At 38.9% G+C, this 21,159-nt stretch overlaps 1 protein-coding gene across 3 annotated transcripts; it reads right to left on the bottom strand.

Annotated features, from left to right (window-relative positions):
* Nucleotides 1–325: 325 nt before the first annotated feature.
* On the bottom strand, nt 326–19,915 carry LOC109484736 (serine/threonine kinase-like domain-containing protein STKLD1). 3 transcript variants are annotated; one of them, XM_019788094.1, is made up of 23 exons: nt 19,806–19,915; nt 19,607–19,693; nt 16,647–16,691; nt 11,508–11,582; nt 11,072–11,176; nt 10,592–10,662; nt 10,099–10,211; nt 9,370–9,482; nt 8,693–8,773; nt 7,877–7,950; nt 7,336–7,415; nt 7,151–7,168; nt 6,977–7,015; nt 6,745–6,825; nt 6,174–6,290; nt 5,340–5,401; nt 4,828–4,894; nt 4,067–4,195; nt 3,371–3,573; nt 2,878–2,935; nt 2,137–2,316; nt 1,545–1,624; nt 326–488 (listed from the first exon to the last, which is right to left on the bottom strand). In XM_019788094.1, exons 1-23 carry the CDS (start codon nt 19,848–19,850, stop codon nt 402–404), a joined length of 2,010 nt encoding a protein of 669 aa, XP_019643653.1. In that variant the 5' UTR covers nt 19,851–19,915; the 3' UTR covers nt 326–401. The 3 variants fall into 3 exon arrangements, with proteins under 3 accessions (XP_019643653.1, XP_019643655.1, XP_019643654.1); XM_019788096.1 differs by having other exon boundaries at nt 2,137–2,274; nt 19,806–19,914; XM_019788095.1 differs by lacking the exon at nt 326–488 and adding an exon at nt 1,067–1,129.
* Nucleotides 19,916–21,159: the final 1,244 nt, after the last annotated feature.

Raw genomic sequence — 21,159 nt, 5'->3', positions numbered from 1 at the left:
ACATCTCGTCTACAGTTTATGTCAGTTTCTGGTCTTTCATACATAGGGACAGACTCCTAAGGGGTTGCAAAAAATTCACCTGTGTCTAAAAATTGAAAGTAACAAATGTAACTGTTACAGTCTTTCCTGACATATCTAGTACTTTTTCCTTGCCTTTCTTGTAAAATATTCTGTGCACCCCCCTCCCCAATTCTCTCTGAATAACTTGTACATTCCTGATAACAGTTAAATGTAAGACTTAAGTCTTCTTAATACATAAAATCATGAGTAACTGGCATATTTGTATCCTGTTAGATGTGAGCAGTCAGATGATTTTTTTCTTTAGTACAACAGGAGAATGTAGTTCCCATATGATATATTTTCCTGTTCCCCAACTATACTGAACAGATGTTCCCAATGCCTTATGTCTTCCCGGCTTTCTTGTCCTTTTTCTGGGAGGCGCCCCCAGCCATCTTACGAAGAGCCTCGGTGACTGGACCCATAATATCCTACAGGGAACAAACAACAACAAATGCCATGATCACAACATGAACATCTAACTTTAAGCCAACCCACAGGATAGAGGCAAGTGGCGGGCTGCCATCAAGCCTCAGTATTGCAGTGCAAGCACGTCTAACCCTCGGAAGTCGGGGAACAACAGATGATAAACCGGATAGTAGGAGAAGTGAGTTTTGGTACTGATGATTCTATATGGATAAGATGTTAGGAAGACCATACATCTGCAATTCCCCTTTGGAATAGAGTCAAAGCCTTGCAGCTGTTACTGTTTGAAGGTTAACTTTTAATGACCATAATATATAATATATAGATCACAATTAGATACCACCAACAGACAAAAAATTTGGCCCTACACCTTTCACACCAAATTGATTAATTAAAGACAAGCCTTAAGTTGAAACCCTGCTGTTTTGAGCCCAATTAGTTAGTATATACTTAGAGATTGTTCTCATCACCATGGAGACGGGTAGTAAACAACACAGATTTTAAAATCTCCTTCTCCCAACATTCACCAATCGAAACACAGCTTTTGCTGTTGCTAGGCAACTACTAACCACGCCTATTTTTCTAAAACATGTCCGCCTCATGGGCCCAACTTTTCCAGCCCCTCCTCACAGACACCCTGTATGTCCTGGAAGAAAACGTTCTGTTTGTCTGAGTAAAATGTCAGTAAGATATCATAAACACCATTTTCATCCAAACAAGGTTTCCTATCCCTATCCTATATCCTATTATGTACTGGGCAAAGCCCTCTTGGGGCATCACACGATGATTCTACATCACCATTAAATTTTCATTAAAAATTATGGTTCATCTAATTATGTTTTCTTTTGTCTATTGGGATTTTTGTACAGCAAAAAAGGTGTAAAACACTTGGTTGTAACAAGTTGCTGCATCAATATGACTTAGCAAGATCACAAGATCAGTGGCATGGCAGGGTTTGAACCCGGGACCTCTTGGTTCTGAGACGAACACACTACCGTTACGCTACACGACCCCACAAGTCTATAGTTTATTCATCAGTCTGAACTTCAGCTTTTCCCTACCTCATTGGAAGCGAACTTGATCTTTGCCTCAGACAGGATCTTGTCAGCCTTCGCTGCCTTCAGTTCCTCACAAAGGTCATCTGAGGTGAGAGAAACATCATCAATAGTTCATCCTTCTGGGCAAGATAAAATTGTTGGGATTTTACTTTAAATTTAGAATATACAGTCACATACGTGGTTCTGACTGACTTTACTGTGCCAGTTCCTAACGTGAAAACCCCTCTATCTGTCACTGTACTTCACTAGTGTGTAGTGACCAGCCCCTCCAACTTGCTACATAGTATAACCCAACACCACAATGTGTCTGCTACATGTATACCACCAGTTACCATGGTGACAGACGTCTTTTACGGGTCATTAAATTAACCTTATTATGATCATGTTGAGTGCAAAAGACGCTGCAATCCTAGGGGCGCCGGGGACATGCTTCCCCTAGAAAATTTTCACTCTGAAATGCTTTGCCCTGCATTTTGAGGGACAAATTTTGGTGGTAGACTAAGCTTTGTTTCATTACATCTCTATCCGTATCTTAACGTGCCAATTTTTGTCTGTAAAGACAAAATCGTGCCAGTTCCACACATGCAAAACTTACTGTACTGTGCGAGTTCGTTGATGAGTGTGCAGACGTTCTCGACCACCTCCGGGTTATCCTTGTGCAGTTCGTACGTCTCCAGGACGATGGGGATCCCCGCCTCTCCCTCGTTCTCCAACAGACGGTACGCGCTCTCCTCTGCAAGGAAGGGCGAACCCTGCATTTGGTACGCACATTCCACTTTTCCCCAGACGGGGAGGGGGGCAGCAAGGGGGGGAGGGAGAGTTACGGAAGGAGAGAGACAGGATAAGTCACAGGAGAAAAAATCGGTTGGGAGGGAAGGATTGATCACTACACTGTCCAATCACCGAAAGACAGGAGACAGAAAAAAAGATGGAAAGTTGCAGTTGCCACCATGTAAAAATTATAGGCTGGGGTAGTTATTAATAATTGCTATCAAATTTCTTTAATGTACAGTTCATAAATCACATACATTTGTATGTGTGTGCATCACCCAAGAACCACGTACATGTACAATATCATGGACAATCATAATAAAGATTTTTGAGATAATTTTGACACCATTTTTAGCTTGAAAAAATATTATAGACTGCGTGCAAAAAAATACATGATTTGTCAAAACAGTAACTCAAAAATAATATCTAATTGAGTACCCCAGATCATGTTAGTATTTGCTCACTGTTTTCAGGTCAAAATAAAGGGACAGAGTACAAACAATAAGATCGGTGCAGCACAGAATTTATTTTCTGTGTGTATTATAGACAAGCCACTCTGCCTTACCATCAGCCTCCACAATACTGGCCATGGCCATGCAGGCGTTCTTCGCAACTTTGGCATCCTAGAAACAGAAAGGAAGAGATTAAAAAAAGAGGACCAAAACTGAAGTCTTGGAACCAACCATCAGACTGTTCCATATTGTCGGTCATGTAATTAACTGTTTCTTCAATTTACTGTAAAACTCACTTGATGTCTACAAAAACCAAATTGTCTAAAATAGGAAAACAATATGCCAAAAAGCAGTTACTCAAGCAACTGGATATGATCTGACCGTTTGCAAAATCATATCCAGTTGCTTGAGTAACTGCTTTTTTGGCATATTGTATTACCTGGATGTCTAACCTTCATCAAAATAGGCAAACAACTTCATTTTGCCAAATACTGTATACCCCAAATAAAAATACAGAAGCAGCATCAATATCCCAATTTTGCCGGAGGCTTTACATAGAAGGGGTAACATCTACACACATGTACATAACCTACACGTACATCTTACCTTCATGTGTTTTTTGAGAGAGCTGAGCGTGAGTTTGACGGTCTGTAGGTCTGCCATCATCTCGATGTTGTCGTCCTCCATGGAGAGAGACCAGATGGCACAGCAGGCATAGTCCACCAGCTGGGCGGTGTCTCCATGTCCATCGAGAGCCCCGCACACATCAGCCAGGCCTTTCTCTTCTGTCATGATCTTTGCATTGTTTTCTACAAACAGAAATGCAAAAAGTAAGTTTTTTTTTTTTAAACTGTCGCAGTTTTTTAAGGGAGTTTGTTTACAGCCCCAAACCAAAAATTGACATTTATAACACCGCTGAAAATGATACACACTTATTGGTCATGATCTTGCCATTGTTTGTTATAAATGATGCCATTAAATGACTCAGAAAATTGTATGCAAGGAAATTATCACTCAAGCAGCTGGATAGATTTTAAGAACTTACAGACTTTTACAGTAGTATCCACTACTCAGTCACTGACGAAAAGTAATGGATTCTAGTTGAAATGTCTGACAGTTTTTAAAATCTATCTAGTTGGTTGAGTGACAATTTTTTTGTATCTCATTACCTAGATGTCTAACTTTCATCAATATAACTATAAATAAGAAACTTTTTGGAACAAAATATAGCATAATTTTCTGCTTTAGTTATCAAATTTAATGCATTTAGCCGATGTCGGCATGAAGATGCAATTCACTTACCATTGACTCCAAGGCTCCATAGGGCACCACAGCAGTTAGTGATGAGTTTCTGGTCATTAGGGAACTGTCTCATGGCTGCTAGGACGTCTTGCACACCTCCTGCCTGGCCGATCACATCAGCTGCACTCTCTGGGAAATGGACAGCAAACAACAAATGATACTTTTTATCAGCCTGCCTTGTTTGCTTGTGTTAGTTTTACACACAACTAAGTGTAAGCCAGTTTTACACATACCTAAGTGTAAGCCATCCAAATATGCTTTCTTTGTTTAATTAATGTTAAGCAATGAAAGGGGTAAAAACTGCAATAAAAAAAAACAATAAATGCATATAAAGCCCAATCATCATTCTACTCAATCATCCTTAACATTTCTACCAAATCTGAGCAGCCGAATACTGAATTTCAGGTTGCATGCATACCTATGCAACCATCTTCAGTCATATGTATTCTTAAGGCACCTCTTAGCCCCAACTTGATAGTAGAGGACTACAGACTGAGGTAGCCTGGTATCCAAACCTAATTTAGCTTTGATCATGTGGTTTTCCCTAGCACTAATTTACCACAGATTGCAGTGTTGAAAATACCTGTCCTTGGTGCTGAATATCAAATTTCACGAGGAAAACAAAATGAAAGGCACTTGAGTTGTAGCTTGGTTACCAAACCTAATTTAACCACTGAGTCTCTTTCATCCTCTCATGATAGTGGAGAGGAAGGAAGGCAGTCTAAGTTTAGGTTTAACCATGACAGAGGTTGATGACCTACCGTCTCCAGACAGAGCCATGATGAGCTGGGCTGCAGCTGACTGCAGGCTGGCAGAGGCTGCATGGGACTGCGGAAAACAGAGAGAACTTAAAGAATACATCCAATCTGATTTTGACAAATTTAAATTAAATTATCGTCTACCAGATACCTTTGACCCAGTGCTGATGTCACACTCCAGAGAAGCCACGTGACAAGCCTCACTGGGTCAGTCTACTGAAGAAGACCAGAGTGACTGGTCCAAAGCTCTAGGTGAGAGAACTTTTTGTGTTGGACCAAAAGGATGAACTTTAAACATGTACCTACCAACACAGATGAACTTTCATGATAGTTTAAATTAAAATAGATTTTGCTGACTGACTGTCTGTCATGTGAACTTCGCAATTTTCTACAAATAACTAGTTTGGCAATGCAATCAGTACCCTTGAAGCCCCAAATTTGTATAGAATCCTATACAAATCAGACTAGTATATATTTGAATACCATATCCAGAATGAATTAAAGACATTCCTCACCCTCATGGCTAGTAGAACGGGTGCGATGACATCTTTGGTGTACAGGATATCCCCATCTTCAGCTGTTAACATGTCCAAACAACAACAAATGTTTAAAAACTTTAACACTGCATGACAGCTTTTATAACACATTGATGTAGCAATGTAAACAATCCTCACAATTCTGCCACAATGGCTGCAATGTCAGTCAAGCTGACAAATAAACTAGTCTACTAACCAGCCACTCCAGAGTCTTTGTCCCACATGTAATGAAAATATTGAAGATGAATTTCACTTTGTTATGACTTGTCCAACTTATAGCAAAGAGAGAGATACACTGTTACAGACTTCACAGACAAAGTTCACCCTATCTGGTACGCAGAACGATACTTTCCTTACATTATTGTCATGTCCAACTCCCATATCTGCCTACATACATATAAATGTAGGTCCATTTCTGTATACATCATTCCATAAGCAAGACCAAACCATCAATACATGACTGTATTTTAACTCATATATTGCTATCAATAGTAGTTTGTAGTAAGAATTGTAAGATAGTTTAGTTTTGTAGTATTGTTGTCTTACTGCCATACATTGTACCATGTATTGTACTTTGGCAGTAGGTCACGAGCACTGTTCGACAGGATTGTCAGTTTTTTAAAATTATGTATATTGTAAATATGTTATTGTTTTAGATATGTTTGTGACTTGACCAGTTGTCCACTATGTTTGTATAATGTATCGTCTGTATGTACATGTATGAATACCAGGAAGACTAGCTTCAAAGTTTCATGTACGATAGTCGAGCAATAAAGTTCATTCATTCACTAATGACAGAGAAGTGCCCCCTACCTGTGACGACGAGGTTCTGCAGCACGTTGCAGGCCTCGGTTTGGATGTCGACGTTGGACATGTTGGTTCTCATGCAGGATACGATCACCTTCTTCCCTGCCTCGTCAACTACTGAATCTGAAAAGGACAAGCACACAAGGCAATCAGAGATGGCAAACTTTACCCCCTTGCAACAATCACTTTTTTTACTGACTTGTCAACTACAGAATCTGCAAAGGACAAGCACAAACAATGTAGTAAGAGATGGTAGACTTCACCCCCTTACTCATAGTGCTCATACATGACACAATCATCTTCTTTGCTGACTTAACTCTCAACTATACTGAATCTTCAACGGGCAAGAACAGACATAATCATCAGAGATGTCGACAGCAGACTTTACACCCTTACCCATACCCACAGACAAAAAATACATACTGGTACTAGTACTGAGGATGTATGGGAACAATGCATTTTGTTTTGACAATTGCAGAAACAAATGCACAGAAACACAAACGAACACACATGTGCAGATACACATATGTGTGCATACCCCCCTTTCATCATAAAGTACATGTCAGTGTTGTCTTACCTTGTTCCTTGGTGAGTTCTCCTAGATATACCAAAGCTTCCTTCACACTTTCCTCAAGCTGTTCTTGGTCCTTCAGGTACTCTGGGGGTGTACAAGGTTTGACAAACTATTAATTTGTAAAAAAAAAAGCACCAAAACAAAATATGAAACTTAACCAGTCAAAAAAAAAACAGCCTAAAATCATATCTTAAAACCTTCCAAAAACAAAATCTGAACAGAAACACTGACTAACCTATAACAGCCTTGATTCCTTTGCCCTTCGGTACTGGTTCTGTAAGGAAACAATATCATTGATAAATAACTACATTCAATTTGAAAATGAATTTTCAATCTTTACACCTACATGAAATAACAAAAAAGACCAAAATCACAAATGTCTATCTGGCAACGGTATAGTCATACTCACTTGCTTCTATTCCTTTTGCTGCAAAAGGAGAAGGGAAACATAAGTTAAATTTGAGATTAGAGCACATCAAAACAAAGCAAAAGTCTGCAAAGCTACTAGAGCAAGTGTGTTGCAACAAAGAACATTTATTATTTGAAAGACATAAAATGTACTAGATGTAGAACAGTCTGTTGTATTTTACATACTTGCTGCCTTCTTTCTGGCCACCAAGGCTGAACTACTGAGGCCCAGGGCTTCTTTTACATACGGGATGTCTGTTAGTTCTCTGTAGGGGAACAAAAATTGTTGTACATGTATTAGATATAGCAATACAGAAGCTGTGTATTCTGGCACATGCTGCTTGAGCCAAAAAGCTAACCAAAGCAGACTGGATACAATGACAAAGATGTAATGTCAGGGCTAGAAACACCCACCTATAACTTTTAGTTTTCAGACAAATTTTGTGATGATAGCTTTAGCTTTAGCATTCAAGCACTGTTACTGTAATAGTAACAATGCATGTACAAAAGTGTGTGTGTATACTGTAACTCATATATTGTTATTGATAGTAGTTTGTAGTAATGATTGTAAGATAGTTTACTTTTGTAGTATTGTTGTCGTACTGTCACACATTGTACCATGTACAATTGTCGAGCAATAAAGTTCATTCACTGTGTACATAATTGTTCTTCTATGATTGTTGAATGAAAACATGATCTGGAAAAAAACTTAAGAAGCCCCACTCACACTGCTGTTGGTCTCTGTTTGAAGTTTCTTCTGAGCATGGTCCTGATGAGTTGGACTAGATCAACTGAGTATCTCTGCAAGAAAGTGCAAGAAAGAAAGTTGAGCATACTATGTACATGTACTAGAATGACATTTGGGATTTTCAGCAAGGCTACGGTGTATTCTACTATTGACAGAGGTGTACGGCTTTTTCTGTCACTAAACAGCTGTGTTTTATATAACATATCCATGACTAAGAATTTCCAGAATCAGCCTGGTAAATGTGACAAGAGCCTTTTAATCTGACAATGTTGGAGACAAATAGTAAAAACACATGCATGTCTCCCTTTGAAATCTTTTGACATTTACCTAGATTGTGCATGCAACTTCAAAACCATTTTAATCATGCAAAGATGAAGGGTCAAGTATGAACTCTCCTTGGTGCTTTGTCATCCATTCAACGTGTCTTAAGTACTTTCAATTCAAACAACTCTCTATCTCTATCTCTCTATCCAGTTTAACATCTTTTTCCCCTGAAACTGGGGGGTTAGAAGTGCAAGTCTTTTTTAAAGCAAGATTTTTTATGGCTGGATGCCCTTCCTAATGCCAACCCAAATCCTAGTAAGGCCCAGAATCCCTCTAACTGAGGGGGGAAATATGTGTTAAGTGCCTTTCCCAACGGCACAACGTCTGGGTGCATGTCCGGACATGTCTGGGTCCAACCCTGGAGATTAAATCTGGGTCCCCTTGCTTGACAGTTGGATGCTCTACCACTATAACACACAGACGCCACTGAACTGCGTGAAGAACTATGAACTGTGAGAAGAAGTTGCTTACCTTTCCTACTTCCTCCAGAACATCTTCCAGGATCTGTGGGGAGTGTTTGATCTCAAACAGGGTAGCCTGTGCCTGGGGGGTCTGAAACATGAAAAAATCATTGTAAAACATGAACATTTCTTACTAATGTAATCACTGTCTGGTATTTCTTTGTCTAAGTAAGTGGTATTAGGGACATATGAAGACCTGCCAAAGTGCTAGACATATGAAGACCTGCCAAAGTGCTATGGAGGATAGGGAGGGCTAGAGGAAAAGGGTCATCAACATCTGTGAGACGTTCACAACCAGATGATGAATGAAGATTAGGGACAGATGTTAGTGCATGGTTTTAGCTATTGAAAGAGCTATTCAGTTATAGTGAAGACATTATTTTTTCATTCATGTACAACTTAGCAATCTTATATTAAGTTTTGGTAGAGGCCCATAAAAAACCACACAGGTTTCAAGCCCCTCTGCAGTTCTTGTTTTCTACTGTAATTTTGTTTTCATGTTTTTAATTTACATTGTACATATGCAAACAAATAAACAAATGCGTACATCCATGAAGCTGCATGTACTCATCTCCAGTGTGATATAGCCGAGAGACCAGACATCGCTTCTCTCATCAAACTTTTGTTTTCATGTTTCTGATTACATTGTATATATGCAAACTAACAAATAAACAAACAGGTGCGTACATCCATGAAGCTGCATGTTGTCATCTCCAGAGTGATACAGCCGAGAGACCAGACGTCACTCCTCTCATCGTAAGGTCTCTCCAGTACCTCCGGTGCCATCCAGTTCATGGAACCTGGGGAGGGGAGGGGGGCAAATGTCAGCAACTACACAATTCTATACAATTACATCTACATGTAGTTTGGATATATTATGTGGGTGTCATTTTGAAGACAGGTTTTATCATTCAATGATATGAAGTAACTGTAATTTACAAAATAAGAAATTGGATGTACCCAAATTTTCAACTGTACAACTCCAGTCTTTGTCAGCGAATGAGCAATCCCCCGCTTCTGTGATGTCTGACATATACTAAAGTCGTTTATTCCTCGACAAAGACTGGAGTTGTACGGTCAAGATTTCTTGTGTTGGAAATTACAGTTCAAAGATTCATAATGACTACAAATGGATGGACTTTCATCAAGATACGATTTGACGTTACATCATTCTAATCATGCAAAGATGAAAAGCCAAGTACAAACTGTCATTGTCCTTGGTGCTGAATTTGCCATCCATTCACTGTCTCCTTTAGTAGTGTTGATACAAACATGATAGCTCTTTTTTGTATTAATTTGAGTCTGGTTATCATATTCATGTCAACCTACCACTACAGCAGCTTGTTTTTTTAGGAATGGAGACATAGCAAAAAGAACTGGCGTGATCCAGGCTGAACACAAAAAAACACAGCTGACCAACAGTGGTCCTAGTCTTGGTCCTAGCATCCCCCATGACTGTGGCCACCCCAAAGTCTCCTATAGAAATGGACAGGTCCTCTGTCATGAAGATGTTACTGGGCTTCAGGTCCCTGCAATAGCAAGAGTTAAGAGTTAGTACAGTTAGTGTAATAATAGTACAACTGCATGTAGTATGGAAAAACATCCTTGGCTATCTTGGAAAAATGACTCAAAACTAAAATAATAGCTTGTCATCTTTTGAGCCTGTGGTTGCCCTAGCACTGATTGCTGTGTTGAGAATACCTGTCCTTGGTGCTGAATATCAAACTTGCATGGCACTTGAGCTGTAGCTTGGTTACCAAACCTGTTTTATAGCTCATGAGTCTCTTTTGTCCTCTCCTATGTGCAGAGAGGATGAAAGCCAGCTAAGATACATTTCGTAACCAGGCTACTTGAGCTGTGAACTCCTGATATTGACTGATGATAAAAATTAAGATTCCATCGCTCTAACCTGTGGATGACTTCCTTCTTGTGAACAAACACGAGAGCCTCAATCATTTGTCCCAGCCACTTCTTCAGGATCTGAAAAGTCAACATGCAACATTATCATTTTCTGTAATGTGCAAATACTGCACACATTACCATCATAAAAGGAGCATGTTGACAGAGTGTACTTTGTCTTGCAGTGCGCAAAACCCAGATTTTTCATGGCTTTCAATGTTTGGTCAGAATCTTCCCTGTTACAGATTACATCTTTTCTGACATAACATTTGGAAACTATAGATGGAGTGTCATAATTAAATACGCAAATACAACCTTAAACAAGACATTCTGCTGAAATGCTATGCACAATACATTACGGGTGCTACTAGAACACTGGTACATGTATGCTATAAAATGACATTTTCATTGAAATCAAATGCATGAATTTTGTACACTTGTAATCTATGTTAAAATCTCTGTTTGGATTTTTATGATCTCTGTGACTCACCAGTTCTTCGATGCTTTCCTTCTTGGACCTTTTCTGCCTGAGGACCTTGTCCAAGTCTCCCATCTTATAGTACTCCATCACTATACACACAAACATGGCAGACTCCTGCAAGGGACAGACACATGTCAGTATGCTATTCATTCAATGGTTTGGCTGTTGAAGTGTGTGTTGAAGTGTGTGTGTACTTTTCTTGAGAAAGACGAATAAAGTCGAAACCGGTCGAATTCCGTCTCATCGTTGTTATTCTCCCAACGCTATGAATGATGCGTGACTGTGTACATTTGTACTTTTTGTTTGCCATCATTCAGTATTCCCCATGATTACATAAACCATTAGCAGAGTCCTTCTATAAATTATAATAGGTACATATAACATCACTAATCTTCACTTTTGGATGATTAATTCAGTATGCAGAGGTATTGAGAATGATATTTACCTCCTTGTCCCAGGTGACAAAGAACTCCTTGTACCCACACACATAGGGGTTCTTCAGTTCTTGGAGCGCCATGGCCTGTAGGGGAGAACATATGGTTAAAACTGTATCAAATTCTGTATCTGTGTCTCTATGCCCGGTATACTAGTAACCCTTTGGCGTATAACACACCAGCTAACTATAACAGCATATCTTATCCTAACAAAATCAAAATGACAAAAAACATTTATCATTTATTATAAACTTTAATCTGTAATGCATAAGCATGAGAAGGAAGATTACCATCCACTTTGTATATGACACTATGAGGTAAATTACACAATGCGATTGTTTTAACCAATTTTGAACTTTGAAAGCTGTGCTTTTGCACAATAATCATAATATATCTAAAATGGATATGTCTCAATTTTCATATGTTATAATCTTATTTACCTATCCTTATTTCATTGTCAAAAACACCTCCCCCCCCCCAAAAAAAACCTTTAACAAATGCAGGTTTTGTGAGTTTAAGGGCAATACACAAATAACAAACATCCTGTTATAAAGCCTGTATAACCAACATAGCAAAAACTCTAGGGACAGAAGTTATGGGTTAATTTAAAAAGTCAGGAGCAGGGTGTTTTCTTTTGTTTGTTTGTTTCAGATATTACCCGGTAAACCGCCTTTAACTTAAGTGTAACACACCAGTTTTGTACATGTGCGTACATGTACAAGCTGCGTATGACTGGATTGTAAGGTTTGAACCACTCACACCAGGAAGGTCCCCTACTCTTTTCGATAAGTGCAGTGGGTTCTTTAACGTGCGTGGGGTGTGGCTCTCCCCAAACATGGTGTTATTTTCCAATAGATTTTTCATCAATGAATAAATAATTTTCAGACAACTTTTTGCAGGGTTCCAGTCGTGTGAAGTGTGTTAACAATACAACCACTCCTGACTTGAGTGCTCTGTCGAGAAAGGTCCAAACATGTTGACACAGGGACTTGAAATTTACCAAAGCCGAGCCTCTTTCTTCTCTCTGTGATGACACAACAGGACGACATGCCTGTCCAAAGAAACCCACCCTAAAGGCAAACTGTCTCGTATATTTGTCACAGGAAGGAAAAACATGCAGTCACTGGGGCTGGGGTCATGTTTGAGAGTCACCTGAACTACAAACAACTCTGTCATATATTTCTTTCTGCTCTGCATAGTTGATACCTCAACCCTTGTCCTGCAGAGCCCATATATATATGGGTTGTACATACAGTACCATCCATATAGCACCCTGTGCATGTACGATTTGGGGGGTTTCTTGTGCAACGCATCACACCGCAGTGAAACGCAACGAATGCGGAAGTAACTATGCCACCGCAGGGCACCACAAGGGTCTGTGACCTGATTAAGACTTCAAATTATTTGAAAATATTGTGTAAAAAATGTCAGCAGGACAAGGGCTAAGTCAAATATAATGTTGCACGAATGCATTTATCTTCAAGTTAGGAATCCAATGGTACTTGATGAAAGTACTGTGAGCAATACTATAAAAACATTGCCAGAAACTCACTAGTCTCTCCCAAACCTAATGCTATTTTGGGAAACTTTTTCTTTCTCGGCCAGGTTTGGTAGTGACTTGTAATTCACCTGGCATAATATAGGGTAGGCTTGGCAAGGCTTACCTGTTATAAATGACAGGATTGCGGGCAATCTTGAGACATAATCTGTTAACCATGACAGGGGACTTTTGTGTTCCACAGTAGAACCTTTGTTAATGAAAGGTGGAAGATTACCCAGGTATGGTCCTTGCATTTATTATACTAAGAAGCCTGCCAAACATTCATAAACAATCTGTTGCCATCATATCAAATGGCTATGATGAAATAAAAGTACAGGATATAAATAATAAATAAAAAATCAGGATAGGGGTTGAATTGTGTCTGTATAATATCGTTTCGGAGCTTTAAGTATGTGCTTACAAACAAAATATGCCTTTTAGTAAACTAGAATACTTGTTTGGTTATGTCAAAAGTCATTGTCAAGTGACAATAAACAAATTATTGCCTACACTGTAGGTAAATACAATTATCTTTGTAAACAAGTGCAGCTGCTATTATTGTTATAGAAAAAATGTTGTTTGGCTTAGGGTCTCTTGGAAACTGAAAGTTTACAATGCAAAGGGGTCAAGAATTGTCAGGGGGTACATTTAACATTAATCAGGTTTTGACACAACATCTTTATTCTATATGAACACATTTATGCACTTAATATCCAGTAAATGTTTTTCAAAGGATGAAATGCCATGTCTCTGGCTTTTCTTACCTGAGACATACTTTTATGATGAATTGATGACATAAGTCATCAAGCAATATTGTATGCAAATTTTATGTTCTAGCCAACCTTTGTAAAAACCACCTACTAGTAATTCAGACTGATATGTCTGCTGCATGTAATTGTATGGAGCAGTTTTACACAATGCAATTAGATGTACAGTACAGAGAAATCCTAACCATGAGACCATGACTGCAGTCAGACTCTCATGGTTAAAGGATCTCTTTGTATTGTACATTTCATTATTGTCCTGATGCAATTGTCTCAAGAGGCAACAGTGTTATTTTTCTACCAGCATAGATTTTTCCTAAGCCAGCTGGCTTCTCACTCACAAAGTGTTTGTTTTTCTTTCAAAACCCGAACTTAAGTGTGCAAACATTACTCTACAAATTTGGACCATTGTGGCTACATCTGTAAAGTACCTCTAATGTTTATAAATATGCCTGGACCACCTGGCTCTATATACCTGCTTAGCAATGGCCTTAAGCCCTTTAAGTGCCTGTGTAAAATTTGCTGGGAAAAAGCTGATAGAATGTGGAGTGTAATACAAATCTTGGCTGTAACTATAATGTAATCTCAGTATATATACAGTAGATAACATTAACATTATGTATACATGTAATAATGTATGTAATGATACTAATATCATACATATTGTGTAGTGTTTCATCTGAATGCACTTTAAAGTTACTGTAACATAACAACAGTTTTCAAGTTTTAACTGTATATTATCACCAAGTATTCCAACTGCTGTTTCTTTGTATTTGTTGGAACATATTGAGGTTGGGTTTAACCTTTAACCAACTAAAAGTAGCCATATGGCTACTTTACTTTACAAACATGCCTGCACCACCTGGCTCTATATACCTGCTTAGCAATGGCCTCTAAGCGCCTGTGCAAAATTTGCTGGGAAAAAGTTTATAGAATGTGAAAAAAAAGTATTACTATTGGTTCTAGGGTTAGGCTGCAGGGAGAAAGTTAAGTGAGCTCTTGTCCCACTCTACCTGTATAAGAAGCAACAGACTGTGTCAAATTTCACACACAAGAACATTCTATGCCAGGCTAAACCTGGGGATTTGGTCTGCCCCAGTTGATTTCTATCCCAGACATACCTTCAGCTTCTCTTTTTGTCTGCTCTCTCAATACTAAACGCACGGACGGGTATTGTGATCATCAAAACCAAATCCCGACTTATCCGATCTAAAGCTGACAAATACTGGTGACATGTTAGCGCTAACTCTAATCCTGAAGAATGCCCTAGGCTGCCTACAGAGTTTTTTGAAAGTGAACGATTTGCTTTTGATCATCAGAGAATGGACAGGGCTCAACAGATAACAGCAAAGAGACAGTCTGAGAATATCTCTGAGGCCCAAACTGCTGATCAAACTAAGGGAAAGGAGATAATGTATTGGGGAGTCAGTTGGTAGAAAATTAAAAATTGGTACAATTTTACACCAAAAAAAAAAAGATTGGTCAAATTAGAGATTTAGGATCCTATATATGCTGTAATTTCTATCATGTCAGAACACTGAAGGCTGCTTTCATTTCAAGTTGTTAAATAGTCTTAGCCTGGGTACCAACCGGATTTTCGCTCCGCAACACTAAAAAAAATTGTTGCTTTTTTCTAGCGTTGTGGAGCGAAAATCTGGATAGTACATGTACCCAGGCTAGAATAGTTTTGCCCCTTATGCTTTTACTGTAAACATGATGGCAAATACACTTATTTACAAGCACAAAATTGCTGCCCCAGGGCCTATGTTGTGTGTGACTCAATAGGAATCCTTCCCTAACCATGACATCCCCATGACTAGTGATAACATCTACCTGGGGGAGGTAGTCTACATTCCTCTGGCCTGGTAATGGACAGGTAAACATCAAGTATGTCACTAAACAGGAAGGGCCCTTCCATTAGATCTGTGTACTTGGGAAGTCAATGTGTTTTTGACAGAATGGCAAACGTTTTGCTGTTTGAATATGTCTCAATTTTTTCCAGTTCATTAAGGGACAATGTAATCTTTTGTGCAATCACAGAATAAGTTTATTATAATTATGATGTGTAGTAAATTTATACTTATAATAAAAAGTTATATTATTATTGCATGGTTACATGGTTTAAAAAATATTAAGACTTCTCCCTCCGATCCTTTAAACTTCTCCCTGATGTGTAAAAAGTTTGTCAAATTTGCAATGGCTACATCGGTTATGCAATAAGGAGCAGAAACAAAAACAAAACAAAAAGATGATAATATATTTGAAAGCCTGGATGTAATTATAAGTTACGGCAAAGATCAAGGTAGAGAACTGTACCAAGAAAATCAAATTCAGTCCTGGGAGACTGTTAAGCCCAACATCTGAGCCCACTGACATTCCTGCAATAGCTCTGTTTACACCTACTGAAAGTGGAACAGGAGTCAAACAGATGCATGGGAATTAGGTGTTTTAATATGAAGCCATTCTAAAACACCTCATAAGGTGTCAGGGAAAATTTTTTTTCCTGGTAAAATAGGATGCTGATGTGAACTTTTAACTTTCTTTTTTTTTCGTATTTTGAATTTGAATTTCTCCCTGCACTGTCACATCCGCCCAGCCTGCAAGGACACCAATTTGACCTTCCTGTTCATCTGCGGTGACACTATCCCCCCCCTCCTCACTTTCTGTGCTCGAATAACTACGGACACACATAGACAACGGAACTACGGAAACGATAGACAAACACACTGAAAAAAAGACTACATGCTCAGAGTCAGAGTTAACAAACACTGTTGTAGCTTAATTCAATCACATGTAGCTAGAGGAGGTTGGACAAATAGGATAAAATGAAAAGAGCAGCACGTTACCTCCTTAAACGCTTTGTTTGCTTCGCTCTCATCGTTACACTCCACCTGCAACACAACAACACAGAGTCAACATCCACGATCAATGCCATTTAGTCACTTTACAATGGTACCAAACACCTGTTAACACCTGCTTGCACCTGATATATGTCAGGTTATCATTCAGGTTATCATTCATTTGTGTCTCTTACCATTTGTGTTTCAGTTTCTTAGATATAAATTATTGGTTCAGGGAATAAGAGACAATTATTAACACCAAAATCTATGGTATTTTTTTGTTCTTGAATGTAATATGGAATATCAACAGTCATAAAAACACAGTCAGATGGGAAGCCTGTACCTAATGTTTTAACTTTTTAAGAAGTGAATACAATCAAGTGTTCCTCCCTGTTTCTATCCTATATCCTGGCCTCTTGTTCAATTTTTGCTTTAAAATGTCAGCAAAAAAATCAAGATTGATGTATTTCTTTGAGATAATTGATTATACTTTTATTTCCAAAATCACATATTGCAAAGTAGCAATTTACTCAGGGTCTAGGGGATGGCATTTAGAAGCTTAATTGGACCCAAAATTTTTGCAGCAACTTGCAGCTACCCTAACCCTTTTGAGTTCACCTGGTAAAGTCAGACTTGGGTACCCTGAGGCAAATTTCTGCTTGAACCCCTTTTAAGTATGTGGACCCTGTAAATTCCACATTTCAGTCACATCTTTGTTTGTTTTCGTCTTACTATAGGTGGTGGGAAAGGTTTCTGTAACAGGCAAACTGGACCAAGAATAGTTTGAAGTCAAGAGCAAGGTAATTTTTTTTAAAAATCCTTCAGACAAAAATATTCTTTTAAAGTATTGCTGCATATGGAAACAAATGCAATTTAGCTATAAATTCTGAGACTGAAATAAAATGACACTTACTCAGCAAACTACATTATGTACTGACTACATGGGGCAAAGTGACAATCAATATTATACTATTCTTCAATATTAATAATTGATACATGCACATTGGACTCATATCGATTTGACATTCTAGATAGGATTATTAATAACTTGATATAGGATTATTAATAACTTGATATTTTACAAAGATACCTAAGTCAACTACTATATAAAACGGTCCATTAAATATACATAATCATACATAGTCAATCATACGCACAATGAAAAGTGTTATTCTAAAGAGTTTGCATTTTCATCAATCAGTCCAAGGCCACATGTCCATTGAACTATTAATTATTTTCCTTTTCTAATTAATCTTCTCTAGTCAGCTTTCTGTAAAGGTTTTAGGTAAATATCTTGAGGGACAATTGCATGTTTTCCACACAACCTCCCCCATGTACTCAGAGATTGTTATTATATAGATTTGAATACAAAGTAAAACCACCCGTATATGATTAAGTACAATGTAGGGTTGAGCTTTGGCCGTGCTGTGTGTTTGTATGTACAATACAACGACTCCTTATCTGGTTTACAGATAAAATGCCAGCGATAAGGGGCTTTTATATACCCTGTTGTATCAGCAAACAACTGCCAACACCTGGGATAGCTTTGACATTTGCAGAAGAGAGTTTTGTCATTATGGAGGCTCATCTGTGTTGATAGCTTACTCTCCAAGCAGGAGTTTGGGTTTCGGCTTATTTTTTTACGCGTTTTTAGGCATTTTTATCAGGCTTTCTTTTTCAGTATTTTTGTAGCACTTTATTGTATCTTTTTCACACTAGCTGTGGATAGTTATAATTTCTTACTGACCCTCAGCAGCCTTCTTACCAAAAGACGGGGCAACCAAAGAACTGAGTGTATTCCAAGCCTCAACAAAGAAGTGTCTTTGCACCTTGCATATTTCAGACACATCACAGAGTAAGAAATTTTTTTTCTCCTAAATGGATTGAGGAGGTAAAACCTTCAAAAGAAGTGAAAGTTCTGTAACAATAACACACGTAAATTTGACACCAGTTGCCGAAATAAGATTACTGCAGTAACTATGCTGTTGCCAGGCCTGGAAAATTACATTTAGTAACTTCTCAGATCAAGTTTCTACTTCCAAGTTCTCAACACAGACCCTGAAAATATAACTTCCTCCCTTCGGAGAAAAATTTGTACCAAACAGGGAGCCAAAAGTAGATTACTATCTTCAATTAGCCTAATTACTTCGTAAGACATTAAATATGTCGATTCTAGTTATATCTTATGCATATATGCATGTATGTAGGATCTAGTGAAAGGTAAAAATTAGGTATTTGATATCAACTACATTTGAAGACTGAAAGTGAAACAACAAAAAAGGGATGACAAAAAAGTCTGAAGTTGTTTTCGTGAACAGCGACAAGACATTTAAAATCAGGTCACTTCCTGGTGTCTAAACTCATTACCTCAAAGGGGGACAACCCTTAATTAAGTTTTCCCTCGGGCCATATCAATACAATTAGTTGTCTGTGCTCCACTTTTTTTCTCTTTATTTCCGCCATTCCAGAGTTACTGAGAAAGGCAAATCAAGTCCATTGGGACAATATCTTACCATTAACACAATGCGAGTGGGTTTATTGGGACAATTTTATACTTGAGACAATTGGTAACTTAGCTCAGCTTACCAAAAATGGTGCCAATCGTTGCCAAGTACTTTTGGAAAGTAACAAGATCTTTGCTGACGATATGGATGGATGGAAAACTCTTAGAAAGTTGGATGTGGTCCAGTGGTGTGTGGTGTGGTGTAGCGGGCCGTACCAAACACACGAACACACACGCACACACACACCCCTCCCACTACAAACATAGCAACACTCAACCCGCCAAACTGTCCAAACAAGCTCTTTTAGCAGAGATCAACAACAACAACACTATATATCGGCTGTTTTATATTAACCTTGCTGGAGTTTACAACAACAGGGCGACAGGTATCGTTTGAGTGGTGCTAGAGTGAAGTTTAAACTGTCATATTTGACCTGACCCCCCCACACTCCACGACACTTACCTTCTTCAAAACATACTTCCGACCGTCGATCCTGTTTTCCGCAAGGAAAACGGAGCCCTGTGCGCCTTTTCCTAGCCTCTGTAACACCTGAAATCAAACGAAAACATTCTTATCTTCCATCTGCACAAGTATCGAAGCCAACCTGCGAAGGAATTCGCCAGAAACGAGAGAAAAATCGGAGAAAGTTTGGGAGCAGTACCTTGTAGTTCTCCATGTTCGTGTTCTCGGTAACCACACTAAACATTCGGCGCGCGCATGCGCACTGCCCGCCCGCAGCAGACTACCCGTCGACCCTACCCGGCATGCACCGCGCGCACCCACCTGTTGAGCCGAAGTCTGGCGTCGTTCCTGTTGCCATGGCAACGGCGAAAAAAGTCGTCTGTCTGTCTGATCATCGAAATTTTAACAATGGTTTGAATGGATGAGACCGTCGCCTAGGCAACGGTAAAAGATAGTTATCTCTCTTTTTTTAGAATGGTATAACAATGGTTTGAATACATTTGATTAATGGTTTCAATAGATTTCAAAGTGATTAGTTTGAATAGATTTAAAGCAATTTGTCTTAATATCATTAAAGCAGTTAGTTGACATCGTGCCGTCGTTTAAATGGGTTTGGTCAGTGTCTTACAGTGTTTTTCCGGCATTTGAAAGTCATTTTCTTGGAAGGGCAGGCTGTGAAGAATTTATTCCAAATAGCCACCAGGCCTGAAATGAGGACCACTGTTTGTGTGGGCATATCTCTGCTGTTGGAAACGTGATCAACTCAAGTCAAGCTAGCTTCTTTCCTTTTTAGGAGGGGTTGCAAGATCCCACACTCTCTCCCTAAAAAAGTATGGAAGCCCTGTAATCTCCAAGCAGATCTTTCGGTGGCCTCAAAAGACAGTATCAAATCGGCCAGGCAGTATCCATTAGCCAGACAGTTACCATTGGCCACCGTGTTAATAGCCTTTGTACTTTTCGACTTCTTGCAGATCTTCGGTGGCTAGTGGATTGGACACTCCTCTGGCCACCGTATGATCTGCTTTTAGATTACCGGTGCTACGATATTCCATGTGTCGGACTGAATTCAAGTTTTGTCTCGTTTTCACTAGAACCGCCAGGCGGCACTTTTGTACGTATCTTGAAAATTTCATTGAGAATTCATTCATGGTTTCGTCACAAAGAAACATCTGTCTGGTCCTGCCCGGATATCTAATCTCCAAGCAGATCTTTTGGTGGCTACAAGACAGTATTAAATTGGCAATACACTATCATTGGCAGTATCCCAATACACCACCCGAAAAAATACTATTACAGAAAAAGAAAGCCTGATAAAATCGGCTAAAACGCGTGAAAAAAATAAGCCAAGACCCAAACCTCTGCTTGTTACCAGATATAGTCCAGTCACTAGAACGGCAGGTATATTAGTATTGGCACAATAGCCTAGGCCTCTACCAGGCTTCAGAAGCGACTGGAAAGAGTAGAAATTGGCCAAATAGACAGATAACATGCATGCATGCCAAGGTCCGCTAAAGGAGTACATTTTCAGCTCCAATTTCTGAGTATACTCTTTC

Source organism: Branchiostoma belcheri, unplaced genomic scaffold (genome assembly GCF_001625305.1).
Source record: "Branchiostoma belcheri isolate BF01 breed outbred unplaced genomic scaffold, Haploidv18h27 scaffold7, whole genome shotgun sequence".
Taxonomy (NCBI): domain Eukaryota; kingdom Metazoa; phylum Chordata; class Leptocardii; order Amphioxiformes; family Branchiostomatidae; genus Branchiostoma; species Branchiostoma belcheri.
The sequence above is the reverse complement of the archived record's forward strand: the minus strand, read 5'-3'. Positions and strand labels throughout refer to the sequence as shown.